Source organism: Physella acuta, unplaced genomic scaffold, assembly GCF_028476545.2.
Source record: "Physella acuta isolate Inbredline_101_S28 unplaced genomic scaffold, ASM2847654v3 ptg001167l, whole genome shotgun sequence".
Taxonomy (NCBI): Eukaryota; Metazoa; Mollusca; class Gastropoda; family Physidae; genus Physella; species Physella acuta.
In genome coordinates, this window is record NW_026732684.1 from 116,778 (window position 1) to 134,343 (window position 17,566).

Here is a 17,566-nt window from a genome sequence, read left to right on the forward strand (position 1 = left end):
GTGCGGCCTATTTTCGTCGGTAGGCATTTAGTGGCAGGCCTTTTTGTCGGGGATGATGTGCTGAGGTTGTTTAACACCGCTTAGGACAACAGGCATGCAATAGTTATCATCATTCGTTATGAACAAATGTATGCATGAAAATGAACGCTTTATGTTCCTCATTTTCATTGAACACAGCTTTATAGAAGATTCCAAAATAGACGTCACACATCCCCCCCCCCCCCGACCACCCTGCGTAAGTTGACGTCACATTAGCATAGCATCGTTTATGGACAACCCCATATAAATAATATAACTCATTTTGGGTATTTGGTATCAACATTTTGACAACAAAGGTTATTCTAAATGTATATAGGACTTGACATCTACCATAAATGACATCGCACACTTAAGGGGTGGAGTAACTGGTTTTGAGACGACGTTTTACGCGGGAAGTGGGATGGGTAAGAAACGTGAGACGTTAAGTATTTCGCCTAATACAAAAATGCTGAAAATATCTTTTTCATTAGAATTATGGCTTGACTTTTTAATAGACAGGGCAAAAAGGTTATTTTCGACATTACGACTATTTCGTGACGGCGAAACTGGGGGGGGGGGGGGGGGTTAAGGTAAGAGAGGTCAAAAAACGGGACGTCATTTATGATTAAATCACTAATTAAAGGAAAAAAGCATGAACATATTAAATGAAAATAGCAAACAAACAGTAACACAAACAATAAGAATTAACTCAAACTAATATTTAAATAAACATTAGATATGTAGTGGTAGCTCTATTAAAAAAAGGGAGTATCTTAATGTATAAAAATTGCATCTCATAATAATAATTCTAGAACAGATGTTTATTGTCAGTCAATTAAATTGTTTAAAGGGCAGAATTAAAAAAAAAACGCATGCTTTTTATTTAAACACAAGACTAACGTATTTAATAGCAAACATCAATACAGTTCCGTACAAATAGAAATTAAAGGGAAATGACTCAAAATAATATTTTCTTAAGATGGCCGCTGTTTTTAATAGCAAATTTAGTATCTGGAACATCGCTGTTAAACCTTAATTTCATGACATTTTTATTGATTTAACCCTTAAATGTGGTTTAATATTCAATTATCTTTAGTATTTAAGTAGAATATGCAAACATTTATTCATATTTAAGCCATATTTATTAGTTACCTTATCCCTACATTACTAGTGACGGCCGAATTGATTACGCTAAAACGATAGATTACCGATCTACAAATAGTAAGAGAGGTCAAAAAACGGGACGTCATTTATGATTAAATCACTAATTAAAGGAAAAAAGCATGAACATATTAAATGAAAATAGCAAACAAACAGTAACACAAACAATAAGAATTTACTCAAACTAATATTTAAATAAACATTAGATATGTAGTGGTAGCTCTATTAAAAAAAGGGAGTATCTTAATGTATAAAAATTGCATCTCATAATAATAATTCTAGAACAGATGTTTATTGTCAGTCAATTAAATTGTTTAAAGGGCAGAATTAAAAAAAAAACGCATGCTTTTTATTTAAACACAAGACTAACGTATTTAATAGCAAACATCAATACAGTTCCGTACAAATAGAAATTAAAGGGAAATGACTCAAAATAATATTTTCTTAAGATGGCCGCTGTTTTTAATAGCAAATTTAGTATCTGGAACATCGCTGTTAAACCTTAATTTCATGACATTTTTATTGATTTAACCCTTAAATGTGGTTTAATATTCAATTATCTTTAGTATTTAAGTAGAATATGCAAACATTTATTCATATTTAAGCTATATTTATTAGTTACCTTATCCCTACATTACTAGTGACGGCCGAATTGATTACGCTAAAACGATAGATTACCGATCTACAAATAGTATGAATCACAAATCCAAATTAAAAAACATTTTTAGATCTAGATCTAGTATTAGAGTAGAGTCTTAGTCTTATATTTTATAATGATTATTAATTTATTTGGTAATCTATCGTTTTAGGTACGTAAAATCGCCCGCGGCTAGAAATGTCCGAAAAAGTTACCTCATTGTCAAGGCTTTAATAGAAGTATACTGTGATATATTTGTGTCAAATATTATTGATAAATGAATAATATACCTAAATCAATGGCTAAATATATCAATATAGGCAAGAAATTAACTTTAAACAGCAGTGTTTGCGAGCAGATTTGCTATATAAAAAGCGGCCATCTGTAAGTTAGAGTGGCTTCCCCTGAATATTGCGCTTTAAGTTTATAAAAAAACTTCAACAAGATGGCTGCTACAGTAAATGAGCAATGTTGCATCTGTTGGAAACATCGCTAGTTTTCATTTATTACTGAAAAGTTTTAATTCAATTGTTTAAAAACAGGTACATAAATAAAACAAGGAAACATTTTTGTATTTTTCAAAACATAAATCCTCCTCAAAATGTGAAATAATTATTAAAATTTAAGGAGTCACTTGTTTTTCACATTACTAGTCGCGGGCGATTTTACGTACCTAAAACGATAGATTACCGATTATTTATATCATTATCATATCGGTATCTAGACAAATCTAGGCCCCCCTATAATTTATTTTGGTATAATTAGTATAATCGTACATATTTTGCAGTGAAATAGTGAGACGGGTTGGTTTGGATAAATGAATCATAGATCTAAATGTCAATAAACCGGGAGTGATCTCCCCTAAATTTTGATAGCATCTGATGAAAACATCACTAGTCTTTATTTGTTACTAAAAAGTTTTAATACAAAATATACAATCGTTTAAAAACATGTACATAAATGAAACTTTAAAACATTTTTGTAAATTTTAAAACATAAATCCTCCTAGAAATGTGAAATAATTACTAACATTTAAGGAGTCACCTTTTTTCAGATTCAGATTACTAGTCAGTCTCAGCCCATTTTACATACCTAAAACTATAGATTACCAAAAAATTACAAAATATAATAAATTTAAAAAAAATTGTCTGCTATACAGGACAATTGTAATCTAATTAGGTAAATAATTGATTAATTAATCAATTTTTGCTAATAAAAATGAAGGGAGATTTATTCTAATGATATTGTTTTTACTGTTTTCTGATTGTGTGGCTACCTACTGATTGTATAATAGTTACTTACTCAATACTGATAGTGTGGCCACCTACTCCCTACTGATTGTATGGCTACCTACTCCCTACTGATTGTATGGCTACCTACTCATTGTGTGGCTACCTACTCATTGTGTGGCTACCTACTTATTGTGTGGCTACCTACTGATTGTGTGGCTACCTACTGATTGTGTGACAACCTACTGATTGTGTGGCTACCTACTGATTGTGTGACAACCTACTGATTGTGTGGCTACCTACTGATTGTGTGGCTACCTACTGATTGTGTGGCTACCTACTGATTGTGTGGCTACCTACTGTGTGACAACCTACTGATTGTGTGGCTACCTACTGATTGTGTGACAACCTACTGATTGTGTGGCTACCTACTGATTGTGTGACAACCTACTGATTGTGTGGCTACCTACTGATTGTGTGACAACTTACTGATTGTGTGGCTACCTACTACCTACTGATTACCTTCTTCAGGTAGCTGGAGGATGCAGTGAGAATGTCTTTGTTTAAGACAAGAGACTGGTGGTCCGCTAGTGTTGGGGAAGATGAAGAGTTTGACCTTGGCTGTATGTGTATTGGAAACATTGACAACTCAACACATGGTTACGGTCTGTATTTACATTCATAGTTCAACTCGCAGATAGGCTTAGTTGTCCTGTTGACTTAGTTGTCCTGTTGACTTAGTTGTCCCGTTGACTTAGTTGTCCCATTGACTTAGTTGTCCCATTGACTTAGTTGTCCCGTTGACTTAGTTGTCCCGTTGACTTAGTTGTCCCATTGACTTAGTTGTCCCGTTGACTTAGTTGTCCCATTGACTTAGTTGTCCCGTTGACTTAGTTGTCCCATTGACTTAGTTGTCCCGTTGACTTAGTTGTCCTGTTGACTTAGTTGTCCCGTTGATTTAGTTGTCCCGTTGACTTAGTTGTCCCATTGACTTAGTTGTCCCATTGACTTAGTTGTTCCGTTGACTTAGAAGTTAGTTGTCCCATTGACTTAGTTGTCCCATTAACTTAGTTGTCCCATTGACTTAGTTGTCCCATTGACTTAGTTGTCCCATTGACTTAGTTGTCCCATTGACTTAGTTGTCCCATTGACTTAGCTGTCACATTGACTAGTTGTTCCATTGACTTAGTTGTCCCATTGACTTAGTTGTCCCATTGACTTAGTTGTCCCATTGACTTAGTTGTCCCATTGACTTAGTTGTCCCATTGACTTAGTTGTCCCGTTGACTTAGTTGTCCCGTTGATTTAGTTGTCCCGTTGACTTAGTTGTCCCATTGACTTAGTTGTCCCATTGACTTAGTTGTTCCGTTGACTTAGAAGTTAGTTGTCCCATTGACTTAGTTGTCCCATTAACTTAGTTGTCCCATTGACTTAGTTGTCCCATTGACTTAGTTGTCCCATTGACTTAGTTGTCCCATTGACTTAGTCGTCCCATTGACTTAGCTGTCCCATTGACTAGTTGTTCCATTGACTTAGTTGTCCCATTGACTTAGTTGTCCCATTGACTTAGTTGTCCCATTGACTTAGTTGTCCCATTGACTTAGTTGTCCCATTGACTTAGTTGTCCCATTGACTTAGTTGTCCCATTGACTTAGTTGCCCATTGACTTAGTTGTCCCATTGACTTAGTTGTCCCATTGACTTAGTTGTCCCATTGACTTAGTTGTCCCATTGACTTAGTTGTCCCATTGACTTAGTTGTCCCATTGACTTAGTTGTCCCATTGACTTAGTTGTCCCATTGACTTAGTTGTCCCATTGACTTAGTTGTCCCATTGACTTAGAAACTTCTTACTTTTCATCATCTTTTTCTTCTCAGCCCAGGACACAAGGGGCTCCTGCATCTAGCAGAGAGCCAAGATAATCTTGCCTTTGTCAGCTGCTTTCTGTTGTGCACCTCCACGTCTCCCTTGGCCTTGCCAGTTAAGCTCCATTCCTGTCCAGTTAAGCTCCATTCCTGTCCAGCTAAGCTCCATTCCTGTCCAGTTAAGCTCCATTCCTGAACCCATTCTTAAAACTTGACCCATCCAATGCCATCTTCTTTAATTTTTTTCTAAAATGGCTTCCAATTCCATCTCTCCTAGTAGTCTATCAGCTTCAGTGGCGGAACTAGAAAAAATGGGCCACCCCGCAAAAAAATGTTTTTGGCCCCCCATATATATATATATATATATATATATATATATATATATATATATATATATATATATATATATATATATATATATATATATATAAACACACAATACGAACATAGGATACTCATTTCTGGCCTGATCGGCTTTTGAAAAGAAAAATTCAATTAAATCTAATCACAACAACATGTCATGTGTAAGAGTGCATTGGTCTGTTTTGAAAATCTCCGTTTTCATTTATGTTTACCTTAATACTTCTAATCATGAAGTCGGTCAAAAGTATATAAATCATGAAGCTTTGTATAAGTAATGGTGTCTCGTGTTATGTCTATTTTTATGTTTTTTGTATTAATATTATCAGTTTTAACTACATTTCATTATTATACTATACCATTCTTTAGTACTTATTTTAAAAAAAAAATAATTAAGAAAAGTAATTGCTGTTTAATTTGATTATTACAAATCTATTAAAAGGATAAAGAATATACAAGAGCTTGGAATGGTGTCTATAGAATAAAGAAAGTCCAACCGCAGCTACATAATTCTTTTTTCAAAACAACCATCAGGTCAAAAATGCAAGAAAATTAATTTTAACTTAAAAAAATTTATTATGGGCGGCTGTGGGCCCCCTAAACGGCGTGGGCCCCCCCCCCTGCATTGCGGGGTTAGGCGGCACTGTAGTTCCACCCCTGATCAGCTTCCATTTCCATCTCTCCTAGTAGTCTATCATTTGAGAAGAGTCCAGCGTTCTGCTAGTGGTGGTTGTTAATTTCCTTCATTCACTACCGTACAGTAGGACTCTAAGGACATTTTTTGTAAAGTAGGACTCTAAGGACTACTTTTGTATTGGAGGTTATTTTCTTCACTCCAATCATGTTTTTCTGCATGTTTGTAAAGGTTTCTTAGCTTTAGAGATGTGGGTTTTTATTGCAATGGTGCAGTCTCCTTCATAATTGACAATTCTGCCTATATTTGTGAAATGTTTTACTTGCTCTACTTGTTTGTTGTTTAATTGACGGCTAGCCACATTTCATCCATAGTTTTGTCAGCAAGAGGAATAAGTCAGTATAATTTATTTTTTCTTTTAGTGCATTAAAAAGCTTGTCATCATCCATGTTTTTGTGTGACTTTTTTTTTTTGGTCTCATTTGAAAGATAAAGTGGTAATTGGCAGCTATCAGGGAGTTTTAAGGATCTACAACCCTAACCCAAACTCTAGCACAAATGGCGTAAGCTCTGCAGAAGACTTGGTTCTTGAACAAGCTTTTAAACAACCCATTTTACAGGTGGAAATTGGAAAATTCTCATCGTAAGTGCTCATGATACCTCTATTTACCATTTAGTTACTGGTCAAGTTATACAATGAGATAACTTTATAATTTAAAAACTTGATATAATAGAAATCAAGTGGTTTTTTATTTTTTATTTTTTTTTAAAGCCCAACAATAATACTAATTATTATTAGAACTGTTTGGATGTAAAGATAGAATTGTTTGGATGTAAAGATAGAACTGTTTGAATGTAAAGATAGAATTGTTTGGATGTAAAGATAGAATTGTTTGAATGTAAAGATGATGTAAAGATAGAACTGTTTGAATGTAAAGATAGAACTGTTTGAATGTAAAGATAGAATTGTTTGGATGTAAAGATAGAATTGTTTGAATGTAAAGATGATGTAAAGATAGAACTGTTTGGATGTAAAGATAGAATTGTTTGGATGTAAAGATAGAATTGTTTGAATGTAAAGATGATGTAAAGATAGAACTGTTTGAATGTAAAGATAGAATTGTTTGGATGTAAAGATAGAATTGTTTGAATGTAAAGATGATGTAAAGATAGAACTGTTTGGATGTAAAGATAGAACTGTTTGAATGTAAAGATAGAATTGTTTGGATGTAAAGATAGAATTGTTTGAATGTAAAGATGATGTAAAGATAGAACTGTTTGAATGTAAAGATAGAACTGTTTGAATGTAAAGATAGAATTGTTTGGATGTAAAGATAGAATTGTTTGAATGTAAAGATGATGTAAAGATAGAACTGTTTGGATGTAAAGATAGAATTGTTTGGATGTAAAGATAGAATTGTTTGAATGTAAAGATGATGTAAAGATAGAACTGTTTGAATGTAAAGATAGAATTGTTTGGATGTAAAGATAGAATTGTTTGAATGTAAAGATGATGTAAAGATAGAACTGTTTGGATGTAAAGATAGAACTGTTTGAATGTAAAGATAGAATTGTTTGGATGTAAAGATAGAATTGTTTGAATGTAAAGATGATGTAAAGATAGAACTGTTTGGATGTAAAGATAGAACTGTTTGAATGTAAAGATAGAATTGTTTGGATGTAAAGATAGAATTGTTTGAATGTAAAGATGATGTAAAGATAGAACTGTTTGGATGTAAAGATAGAACTGTTTGAATGTAAAGATAGAACTGTTTGGATGTAAAGATAGAACTGTTTGGATGTAAAGATAGAACTGAATGTAAAGATAGAACTGTTTGGATGTAAAGATAGAATTGTTTGAATATAAAGATAGAACTGTTTGAATGTAAAGATAGAATTCTTTGAATGTAAAGATAGAACTGAATGTAAAGATAGAACTGTTTGAATGTAAAGATAGAACTGTTTGAATGTAAAGATAGAACTGTTTGAATGTAAAGATGATGTAAAGATAGAACTGTTTGGATGTAAAGATAGAACTGTTTGGATGTAAAGATAGAACTGAATGTAAAGATAGAACTGTTTGAATGTAAAGATAGAACTGTTTGAATGTAAAGATAGAACTGTTTGAATGTAAAGATGATGTAAAGATAGAACTGTTTGAATGTAAAGATAGAACTGTTTGAATGTAAAGATAGATCTATTTGAATGTAAAGATGATGTAAAGATAGAACTGTTTGGATGTAAAGATAGAATTGTTTGGATGTAAAGATGATGTAAAGATAGAACTGTTTGGATGTAAAGATAGAACTGTTTGAATGTAAAGATGATGTAAAGATAGAACTGTTTGGATGTAAAGATAGAACTGTTTGGATGTAAAGATGATGTAAAGATAGAACTGTTTGGATGTAAAGATAGAACTGTTTGAATGTAAAGATAGAACTGTTTGGATGTAAAGATAGAACTGTTTGAATGTAAAGATAGAACTGTTTGGATCTAAAGATAGAACTGTTTGGATGTAAAAGAAAATAAAGAGTTGAGAAATATGTTGACTCTACTCCCCCTGCAGGGCCTCAGAAGTTTTAAAGCTGGCTGTTCTACACCCCAGGAAAATTGCTGTCTACAACACCACTGGTCAGTTTGTCTAAAGTGTTTGATCCACTGGTCAGTCTGTCTAAAGTGTTTGATCCACTGGTCAGTCTGTCTAAAGTGTTTGATCCACTGGTCAGTCTGTCTAAAGTGTTTGATCCACTGGTCAGTCTGTCTAAAGTGTTTGATCCACTGGTCAGTCAGTCTGTCTAAAGTGTTTGATCCACTGGTCAGTCTGTCTAAAGTGTTTGATCCACTGGTCAGTCTGTCTGTCTAAAGTGTTTGATCCACTGGTCAGTCTGTCTGTCTAAAGTGTTTGATCCACTGGTCAGTCAGTCTGTCTAAAGTGTTTGATCCACTGGTCAGTTTGTCTAAAGTGTTTGATCCACTGGTCAGTCTGTCTAAAGTGTTTGATCCACTGGTCAGTCTGTCTAAAGTGTTTGATCCACTGGTCAGTCTGTCTAAAGTGTTTGATCCACTGGTCAGTCTGTCTAAAGTGTTTGATCCACTGGTCAGTCAGTCTGTCTAAAGTGTTTGATCCACTGGTCAGTCTGTCTAAAGTGTTTGATCCACTGGTCAGTCTGTCTGTCTAAAGTGTTTGATCCACTGGTCAGTCTGTCTAAAGTGTTTGATCCACTGGTCAGTCTGTCTAAAGTGTTTGATCCACTGGTCAGTCTGTCTGTCTAAAGTGTTTGATCCACTGGTCAGTCTGTCTAAAGTGTTTGATCCACTGGTCAGTCTGTCTGTCTAAAGTGTTTGATCCACTGGTCAGTCTGTCTAAAGTGTTTGATCCACTGGTCAGTCTGTCTAAAGTGTTTGATCCACTGGTCAGTCTGTCTAAAGTGTTTGATCCACTGGTCAGTCAGTCTAAAGTGTTTGATCCACTGGTCAGTCTGTCTAAAGTGTTTGATCCACTGGTCAGTCTGTCTAAAGTGTTTGATCCACTGGTCAGTCAGTCTAAAGTGTTTGATCCACTGGTCAGTCTGTCTAAAGTGTTTGATCCACTGGTCAGTCAGTCTAAAGTGTTTGATCCACTGGTCAGTCTGTCTAAAGTGTTTGATCCACTGGTCAGTCTGTCTAAAGTGTTTGATCCACTGGTCAGTCTGTCTGTCTAAAGTGTTTGATCCACTGGTCAGTCTGTCTGTCTAAAGTGTTTGATCCACTGGTCAGTCTGTCTAAAGTGTTTGATCCACTGGTCAGTCTGTCTGTCTAAAGTGTTTGATCCACTGGTCAGTCTGTCTAAAGTGTTTGATCCACTGGTCAGTCTGTCTAAAGTGTTTGATCCACTGGTCAGTCTGTCTAAAGTGTTTGATCCACTGGTCAGTCAGTCTAAAGTGTTTGATCCACTGGTCAGTCTGTCTGTCTAAAGTGTTTGATCCACTGGTCAGTCTGTCTAAAGTGTTTGATCCACTGGTCAGTCAGTTTGTCTAAAGTGTTTGATCCACTGGTCAGTTTGTCTAAAGTGTTTGATCCACTGGTCAGTCTGTCTAAAGTGTTTGATCCACTGGTCAGTCAGTTTGTCTAAAGTGTTTGATCCACTGGTCAGTTTGTCTAAAGTGTTTGATCCACTGGTCAGTCTGTCTATAGTGTTTGATCCACTGGTCAGTCAGTCTGTCTAAAGTGTTTGATCCACTGGTCAGTTTGTCTAAAGTGTTTGATCCACTGGTCAGTCTGTCTAAAGTGTTTGATCCACTGGTCAGTCTGTCTAAAGTGTTTGATCCACTGGTCAGTCAGTCTGTCTAAAGTGTTTGATCCACTGGTCAGTTTGTCTAAAGTGTTTGATCCACTGGTCAGTCTGTCTAAAGTGTTTGATCCACTGGTCAGTTTGTCTAAAGTGTTTGATCCACTGGTCAGTCTGTCTGTCTAAAGTGTTTGATCCACTGGTCAGTCTGTCTAAAGTGTTTGATCCACTGGTCAGTCTGTCTAAAGTGTTTGATCCACTGGTCAGTCTGTCTAAAGTGTTTGATCCACTGGTCAGTCTGTCTAAAGTGTTTGATCCACTGGTCAGTCTGTCTAAAGTGTTTGATCCACTGGTCAGTCTGTCTGTCTAAAGTGTTTGATCCACTGGTCAGTCTGTCTAAAGTGTTTGATCCACTGGTCAGTCTGTCTAAAGTGTTTGATCCACTGGTCAGTCTGTCTAAAGTGTTTGATCCACTGGTCAGTCAGTCTGTCTAAAGTGTTTGATCCACTGGTCAGTCTGTCTAAAGTGTTTGATCCACTGGTCAGTCTGTCTAAAGTGTTTGATCCACTGGTCAGTTTGTCTAAAGTGTTTGATCCACTGGTCAGTCTGTCTAAAGTGTTTGATCCACTGGTCAGTTTGTCTAAAGTGTTTGATCCACTGGTCAGTCTGTCTAAAGTGTTTGATCCACTGGTCAGTCTGTCTAAAGTGTTTGATCCACTGGTCAGTCAGTCTGTCTAAAGTGTTTGATCCACTGGTCAGTCTGTCTAAAGTGTTTGATCCACTGGTCAGTCTGTCTAAAGTGTTTGATCCACTGGTCAGTCTGTCTAAAGTGTTTGATCCACTGGTCAGTCTGTCTGAAGTGTTTGATCCACTGGTCAGTCAGTCTGTCTAAAGTGTTTGATCCACTGGTCAGTCTGTCTAAAGTGTTTGATCCACTGGTCAGTCTGTCTGTCTAAAGTGTTTGATCCACTGGTCAGTCTGTCTAAAGTGTTTGATCCACTGGTCAGTCAGTCTAAAGTGTTTGATCCACTGGTCAGTTTGTCTAAAGTGTTTGATCCACTGGTCAGTCTGTCTAAAGTGTTTGATCCACTGGTCAGTCTGTCTGTCTAAAGTGTTTGATCCACTGGTCAGTCTGTCTAAAGTGTTTGATCCACTGGTCAGTCAGTCAGTCTAAAGTGTTTGATCCACTGGTCAGTCAGTCTGTCTAAAGTGTTTGATCCACTGGTCAGTCTGTCTAAAGTTTTTGATCCACTGGTCAGTCTGTCTAAAGTGTTTGATCCACTGGTCAGTCAGTCTGTCTAAAGTGTTTGATCCACTGGTCAGTCAGTCTGTCTAAAGTGTTTGATCCACTGGTCAGTCTGTCTAAAGTGTTTGATCCACTGGTCAGTCTGTCTGTCTAAAGTGTTTGATCCACTGGTCAGTCTGTCTAAAGTGTTTGATCCACTGGTCAGTCTGTCTAAAGTGTTTGATCCACTGGTCAGTCTGTCTGTCTAAAGTGTTTGATCCACTGGTCAGTCTGTCTAAAGTGTTTGATCCACTGGTCAGTCAGTCTAAAGTGTTTGATCCACTGGTCAGTCTGTCTAAAGTGTTTGATCCACTGGTCAGTCAGTCTGTCTAAAGTGTTTGATCCACTGGTCAGTTTGTCTAAAGTGTTTGATCCAGTGGTCAGTTTGTCTAAAGTGTTTGATCCACTGGTCAGTCTGTCTAAAGTGTTTGATCCACTGGTCAGTTTGTCTAAAGTGTTTGATCCACTGGTCAGTCTGTCTAAAGTGTTTAATCCACTGGTCAGTCTGTCTAAAGTGTTTGATCCACTGGTCAGTCTGTCTAAAGTGTTTGATCCACTGGTCAGTTTGTCTAAAGTGTTTGATCCACTGGTCAGTCTGTCTGTCTAAAGTGTTTGATCCACTGGTCAGTCTGTCTAAAGTGTTTGATCCACTGGTCAGTCTGTCTAAAGTGTTTGATCCACTGGTCAGTTTGTCTAAAGTGTTTGATCCACTGGTCAGTCTGTCTAAAGTGTTTGATCCACTGGTCAGTTTGTCTAAAGTGTTTGATCCACTGGTCAGTCAGTCTAAAGTGTTTGATCCACTGGTCAGTCTGTCTAAAGTGTTTGATCCACTGGTCAGTTTGTCTAAAGTGTTTGATCCACTGGTCAGTCTGTCTAAAGTGTTTGATCCACTGGTCAGTCTGTCTAAAGTGTTTGATCCACTGGTCAGTCAGTCTAAAGTGTTTGATCCACTGGTCAGTCTGTCTAAAGTGTTTGATCCACTGGTCAGTCAGTCAGTCTAAAGTGTTTGATCCACTGGTCAGTCAGTCTAAAGTGTTTGATCCACTGGTCAGTCTGTCTAAAGTGTTTGATCCACTGGTCAGTCTGTCTGTCTAAAGTGTTTGATCCACATGTCAGTCTGTCTAAAGTGTTTGATCCACTGGTCAGTCTGTCTAAAGTGTTTGATCCACTGGTCAGTCTGTCTGTCTAAAGTGTTTGATCCACTGGTCAGTGTGTCTAAAGTGTTTGATCCACTGGTCAGTCAGTCTGTCTAAAGTGTTTGATCCACTGGTCAGTCTGTCTAAAGTGTTTGATCCACTGGTCAGTCTGTCTAAAGTGTTTGATCCACTGGTCAGTCTGTCTAAAGTGTTTGATCCACTGGTCAGTCAGTCAGTCTAAAGTGTTTGATCCACTGGTCAGTCTGTCTAAAGTGTTTGATCCACTGGTCAGTCAGTCTGTCTAAAGTGTTTGATCCACTGGTCAGTCTGTCTAAAGTGTTTGATCCACTGGTCAGTCTGTCTAAAGTGTTTGATCCACTGGTCAGTCTGTCTAAAGTGTTTGATCCACTGGTCAGTCAGTCAGTCTAAAGTGTTTGATCCACTGGTCAGTCAGTCAGTCTAAAGTGTTTGATCCACTGGTCAGTCAGTCTAAAGTGTTTGATCCACTGGTCAGTCTGTCTAAAGTGTTTGATCCACTGGTCAGTCTGTCTGTCTAAAGTGTTTGATCCACTGGTCAGTCTGTCTAAAGTGTTTGATCCGCTGGTCAGTCTGTCTAAAGTGTTTGATCCACTGGTCAGTCAGTCTGTCTAAAGTGTTTGATCCACTGGTCAGTCTGTCTAAAGTGTTTGATCCACTGGTCAGTCTGTCTGTCTAAAGTGTTTGATCCACTGGTCAGTCAGTCTGTCTAAAGTGTTTGATCCACTGGTCAGTCTGTCTAAAGTGTTTGATCCACTGGTCAGTCTGTCTAAAGTGTTTGATCCACTGGTCAGTCTGTCTAAAGTGTTTGATCCACTGGTCAGTCAGTCAGTCTAAAGTGTTTGATCCACTGGTCAGTCAGTCTAAAGTGTTTGATCCACTGGTCAGTCTGTCTAAAGTGTTTGATCCACTGGTCAGTCAGTCAGTCTAAAGTGTTTGATCCACTGGTCAGTCTGTCTAAAGTGTTTGATCCACTGGTCAGTTTGTCTAAAGTGTTTGATCCACTGGTCAGTCTGTCTAAAGTGTTTGATCCACTGGTCAGTTTGTCTAAAGTGTTTGATCCACTGGTCAGTCTGTCTAAAGTGTTTGATCCACTGGTCAGTCTGTCTAAAGTGTTTGATCCACTGGTCAGTGTGTCTAAAGTGTTTGATCCACTGGTCAGTCTGTCTAAAGTGTTTGATCCACTGGTCAGTCTGTCTGTCTAAAGTGTTTGATCCACTGGTCAGTCTGTCTAAAGTGTTTGATCCACTGGTCAGTCTGTCTAAAGTGTTTGATCCACTGGTCAGTCTGTCTAAAGTGTTTGATCCACTGGTCAGTTTGTCTAAAGTGTTTGATCCACTGGTCAGTCTGTCTAAAGTGTTTGATCCACTGGTCAGTGTGTCTAAAGTGTTTGATCCACTGGTCAGTCTGTCTAAAGTGTTTGATCCACTGGTCAGTCTGTCTGTCTAAAGTGTTTGATCCACTGGTCAGTCTGTCTAAAGTGTTTGATCCACTGGTCAGTCTGTCTAAAGTGTTTGATCCACTGGTCAGTCTGTCTAAAGTGTTTGATCCACTGGTCAGTCAGTCTAAAGTGTTTGATCCACTGGTCAGTCTGTCTAAAGTGTTTGATCCACTGGTCAGTTTGTCTAAAGTGTTTGATCCACTGGTCAGTCAGTCTAAAGTGTTTGATCCACTGGTCAGTCAGTCTAAAGTGTTTGATCCACTGGTCAGTCTGTCTGTCTAAAGTGTTTGATCCACTGGTCAGTCTGTCTAAAGTGTTTGATCCACTGGTCAGTCTGTCTGTCTAAAGTGTTTGATCCACTGGTCAGTTTGTCTAAAGTGTTTGATCCACTGGTCAGTCTGTCTGTCTAAAGTGTTTGATCCACTGGTCAGTTTGTCTAAAGTGTTTGATCCACTGGTCAGTCAGTCTAAAGTGTTTGATCCACTGGTCAGTCTGTCTGTCTAAAGTGTTTGATCCACTGGTCAGTTTGTCTAAAGTGTTTGATCCACTGGTCAGTCAGTCTAAAGTGTTTGATCCACTGGTCAGTCAGTCTAAAGTGTTTGATCCACTGGTCAGTCTGTCTGTCTAAAGTGTTTGATCCACTGGTCAGTCTGTCTGTCTAAAGTGTTTGATCCACTGGTCAGTCTGTCTAAAGTGTTTGATCCACTGGTCAGTCTGTCTGTCTAAAGTGTTTGATCCACTGGTCAGTCTGTCTGTCTAAAGTGTTTGATCCACTGGTCAGTCTGTCTAAAGTGTTTGATCCACTGGTCAGTCTGTCTAAAGTGTTTGATCCACTGGTCAGTTTGTCTAAAGTGTTTGATCCACTGGTCTGTCTGTCTAAAGTGTTTGATCCACTGGTCAGTCTGTCTAAAGTGTTTGATCCACTGGTCAGTCTGTCTAAAGTGTTTGATCCACTGGTCAGTCTGTCTAAAGTGTTTGATCCATTGGTCAGTCAGTCTGTCTAAAGTGTTTGATCCACTGGTCAGTTTGTCTAAAGTGTTTGATCCACTTGTCAGTTTGTCACTAAAGTGTTTGATCCACTGGTCAGTCTGTCTGTCTAAAGTGTTTGATCCACTGGTCAGTCTGTCTAAAGTGTTTGATCCATTGGTCAGTCAGTCTGTCTAAAGTGTTTGATCCACTGGTCAGTTTGTCTAAAGTGTTTGATCCACTTGTCAGTTTGTCACTGGTCAATCTGTCTAAAGTGTATGACCCTCACTCTAGCTAGTTTTAATGTAAGATTCTCTTTGAGCCCTAAAGTATTTGACAAACTATTTGTTCCAGAAATTTCTGGAACTGTTGAGCATGGAAGTCAGTACCAGTTCTCTTTGTTGTATGAACATACTCTACAGAGGACTGCATTTAACTTTTGTTATGGGCCCTTTGGTGGGGTCAAAGGTAAGTCCAGGGTTAAAGGTTCAGTTTCCCACATCATTGATGTTATGCTCAATCCACTCTGTCTGTGTCTAGTCAAAGACTTCCTGTGTGTCTAGTATGTTCAATCCACTCTGTCTGTCTGTGTCTAGGCAAAGACTTCCTGTGTGTCTAGTATGTTCAATCCACTCTGTCTGTGTCTAGTCAAAGACTTCCTGTGTGTCTAGTAGGTTCAATCCACTCTGTCTGTCTATGTCTAGGTAAAGACTTCCTGTGTGTCCAGTCGATGGATGGAACAGTCAGCATATTCGAGCAGGAAAGTTTTGCCTTTAGCCGCTTTCTGCCTGGGGCTCTGGTACCTGGACCAATCAAATACCTGCCCAGGCTTGATTCATTTCTCACTGCTTCTTCTGCTTGGAGGCTGGAATCTTACAGGTGGATGGTTTTCTCATGTATGGTTGTATCAGGTGGATGGTTGTGACAGGTGGATGGTTGTCTCAGACGGATGGTTGTCTCTTGAAGAAGGTTTGCGCAAGTAGATGGTTGTCTCATGAAGAAGGTTTGCGCAGGTAGATGGTTGTCTCACGAAGAAGGTTTGCGCAGGTAGATGGTTGTCTCACGAAGAAGGTTTGCGCAGGTAGATGGTCGTCTCACGAAGAAGGTTTGCGCAGGTAGATGGTTGTCTCATGAAGAAGGTTTGCGCAGGTAGATGGTTGTCTCACGAAGAAGGTTTGCGCAGGTAGATGGTCGTCTCACGAAGAAGGTTTGCGCAGGTAGATGGTTGTCTCATAAAGAAGGTTTGCGCAGGTAGATGGTTGTCTCATAAAGAAGGTTTGCGCAGGTAGATGGTTGTCTCATAAAGAAGGTTTGCGCAGGTAGATGGTTGTCTCATAAAGAAGGTTTGCGCAGGTAGATGGTTGTCTCATGAAGAAGGTTTGCGCAGGTGACTTTGACTGTAAAGTTTTGACTTGCAGGTATCAAGTGCTGGCTGTTGCCTCAGATACAGCAGGGAAAGATGAGACACAAAATGTCAAGTCTGGCAAGAAAGTTGCGGTAGGTCATACAAAATGTCAAATCTGGCAAGAAAGTTGCGGTAGGTCACACAAAATGTCAAGTCTGGCAAGAAAGTTGCGGTAGGTCATACAAAATGTCAAGTCTGGTAAGAAAGTTGCGGTAGGTCATACAAAATGTCAAATCTGGCAAGAAAGTTGCGGTAGGTCATACAAAATGTCAAGTCTGGCAAGAAAGTTGCGGTAGGTCATACAAAATGTCAAGTCTGGTAAGAAAGTTGCGGTAGGTCACACAAAATGTCAAGTCTGGCAAGAAAGTTGCGGTAGGTCATACAAAATGTCAAGTCTGGCAAGAAAGTTGCGGTAGGTCATACAAAATGTCAAGTTTGGCAAGAAAGTTGCGGTAGGTCATACATAATGTCAAGTTTGGCAAGAAAGTTGCGGTAGGTCACACAAAATGTCAAGTCTGGCAAGAAAGTTGCGGTAGGTCATACAAAATGTCAAGTCTGGTAAGAAAGTTGCGGTAGGTCACACAAAATGTCAAGTCTGGCAAGAAAGTTGCGGTAGGTCATACAAAATGTCAAGTCTGGCAAGAAAGTTGCGGTAGGTCATACAAAATGTCAAGTCTGGCAAGAAAGTTGCGGTAGGTCATACAAAATGTCAAGTCTGGTAAGAAAGTTGCGGTAGGTCACACAAAATGTCAAGTCTGGCAAGAAAGTTGCGGTAGGTCATACAAAATGTCAAGTCTGGCAAGAAAGTTGCGGTAGGTCATACAAAATGTCAAATCTGGCAAGAAAGTTGCGGTAGGTCATACAAAATGTCAAGTCTGGCAAGAAAGTTGCGGTAGGTCATACAAAATGTCAAATCTGGCAAGAAAGTTGCGGTAGGTCATACAAAATGTCAAGTCTGGCAAGAAAGTTGCGGTAGGTCATACAAAATGTCAAGTCTGGTAAGAAAGTTGCGGTAGGTCACACAAAATGTCAAGTCTGGCAAGAAAGTTGCGGTAGGTCATACAAAATGTCAAGTCTGGCAAGAAAGTTGCGGTAGGTCATACAAAATGTCAAGTTTGGCAAGAAAGTT

The 17,566-nt window shown here is 38.4% G+C and overlaps 1 protein-coding gene across 4 annotated transcripts in view; it reads left to right on the forward strand.

Annotated features, from left to right (window-relative positions):
• The window catches only part of LOC131956659 (protein PTHB1), a 52,654-nt gene that overhangs the window by 7,315 nt on the left and 27,773 nt on the right, over window positions 1–17,566 (forward strand). For 2 of the 4 annotated variants that reach the window (XM_059321194.1, XM_059321192.1), the window contains exons 2-7: window positions 3,577–3,710; window positions 6,391–6,544; window positions 8,468–8,532; window positions 15,387–15,500; window positions 15,737–15,911; window positions 16,451–16,529. In XM_059321194.1, coding sequence (XP_059177177.1) covers window positions 3,599–3,710; window positions 6,391–6,544; window positions 8,468–8,532; window positions 15,387–15,500; window positions 15,737–15,911; window positions 16,451–16,529 — 699 coding nt within the window. In that variant the 5' untranslated portion in view covers window positions 3,577–3,598. Of the gene's footprint in view, window positions 1–2,339; window positions 2,359–2,855; window positions 2,996–3,576; window positions 3,711–6,390; window positions 6,545–8,467; window positions 8,533–15,386; window positions 15,501–15,736; window positions 15,912–16,450; window positions 16,530–17,566 lie in introns of those variants that run through there. The other 2 variants (XM_059321193.1, XM_059321191.1) reach the window with 2 other exon arrangements.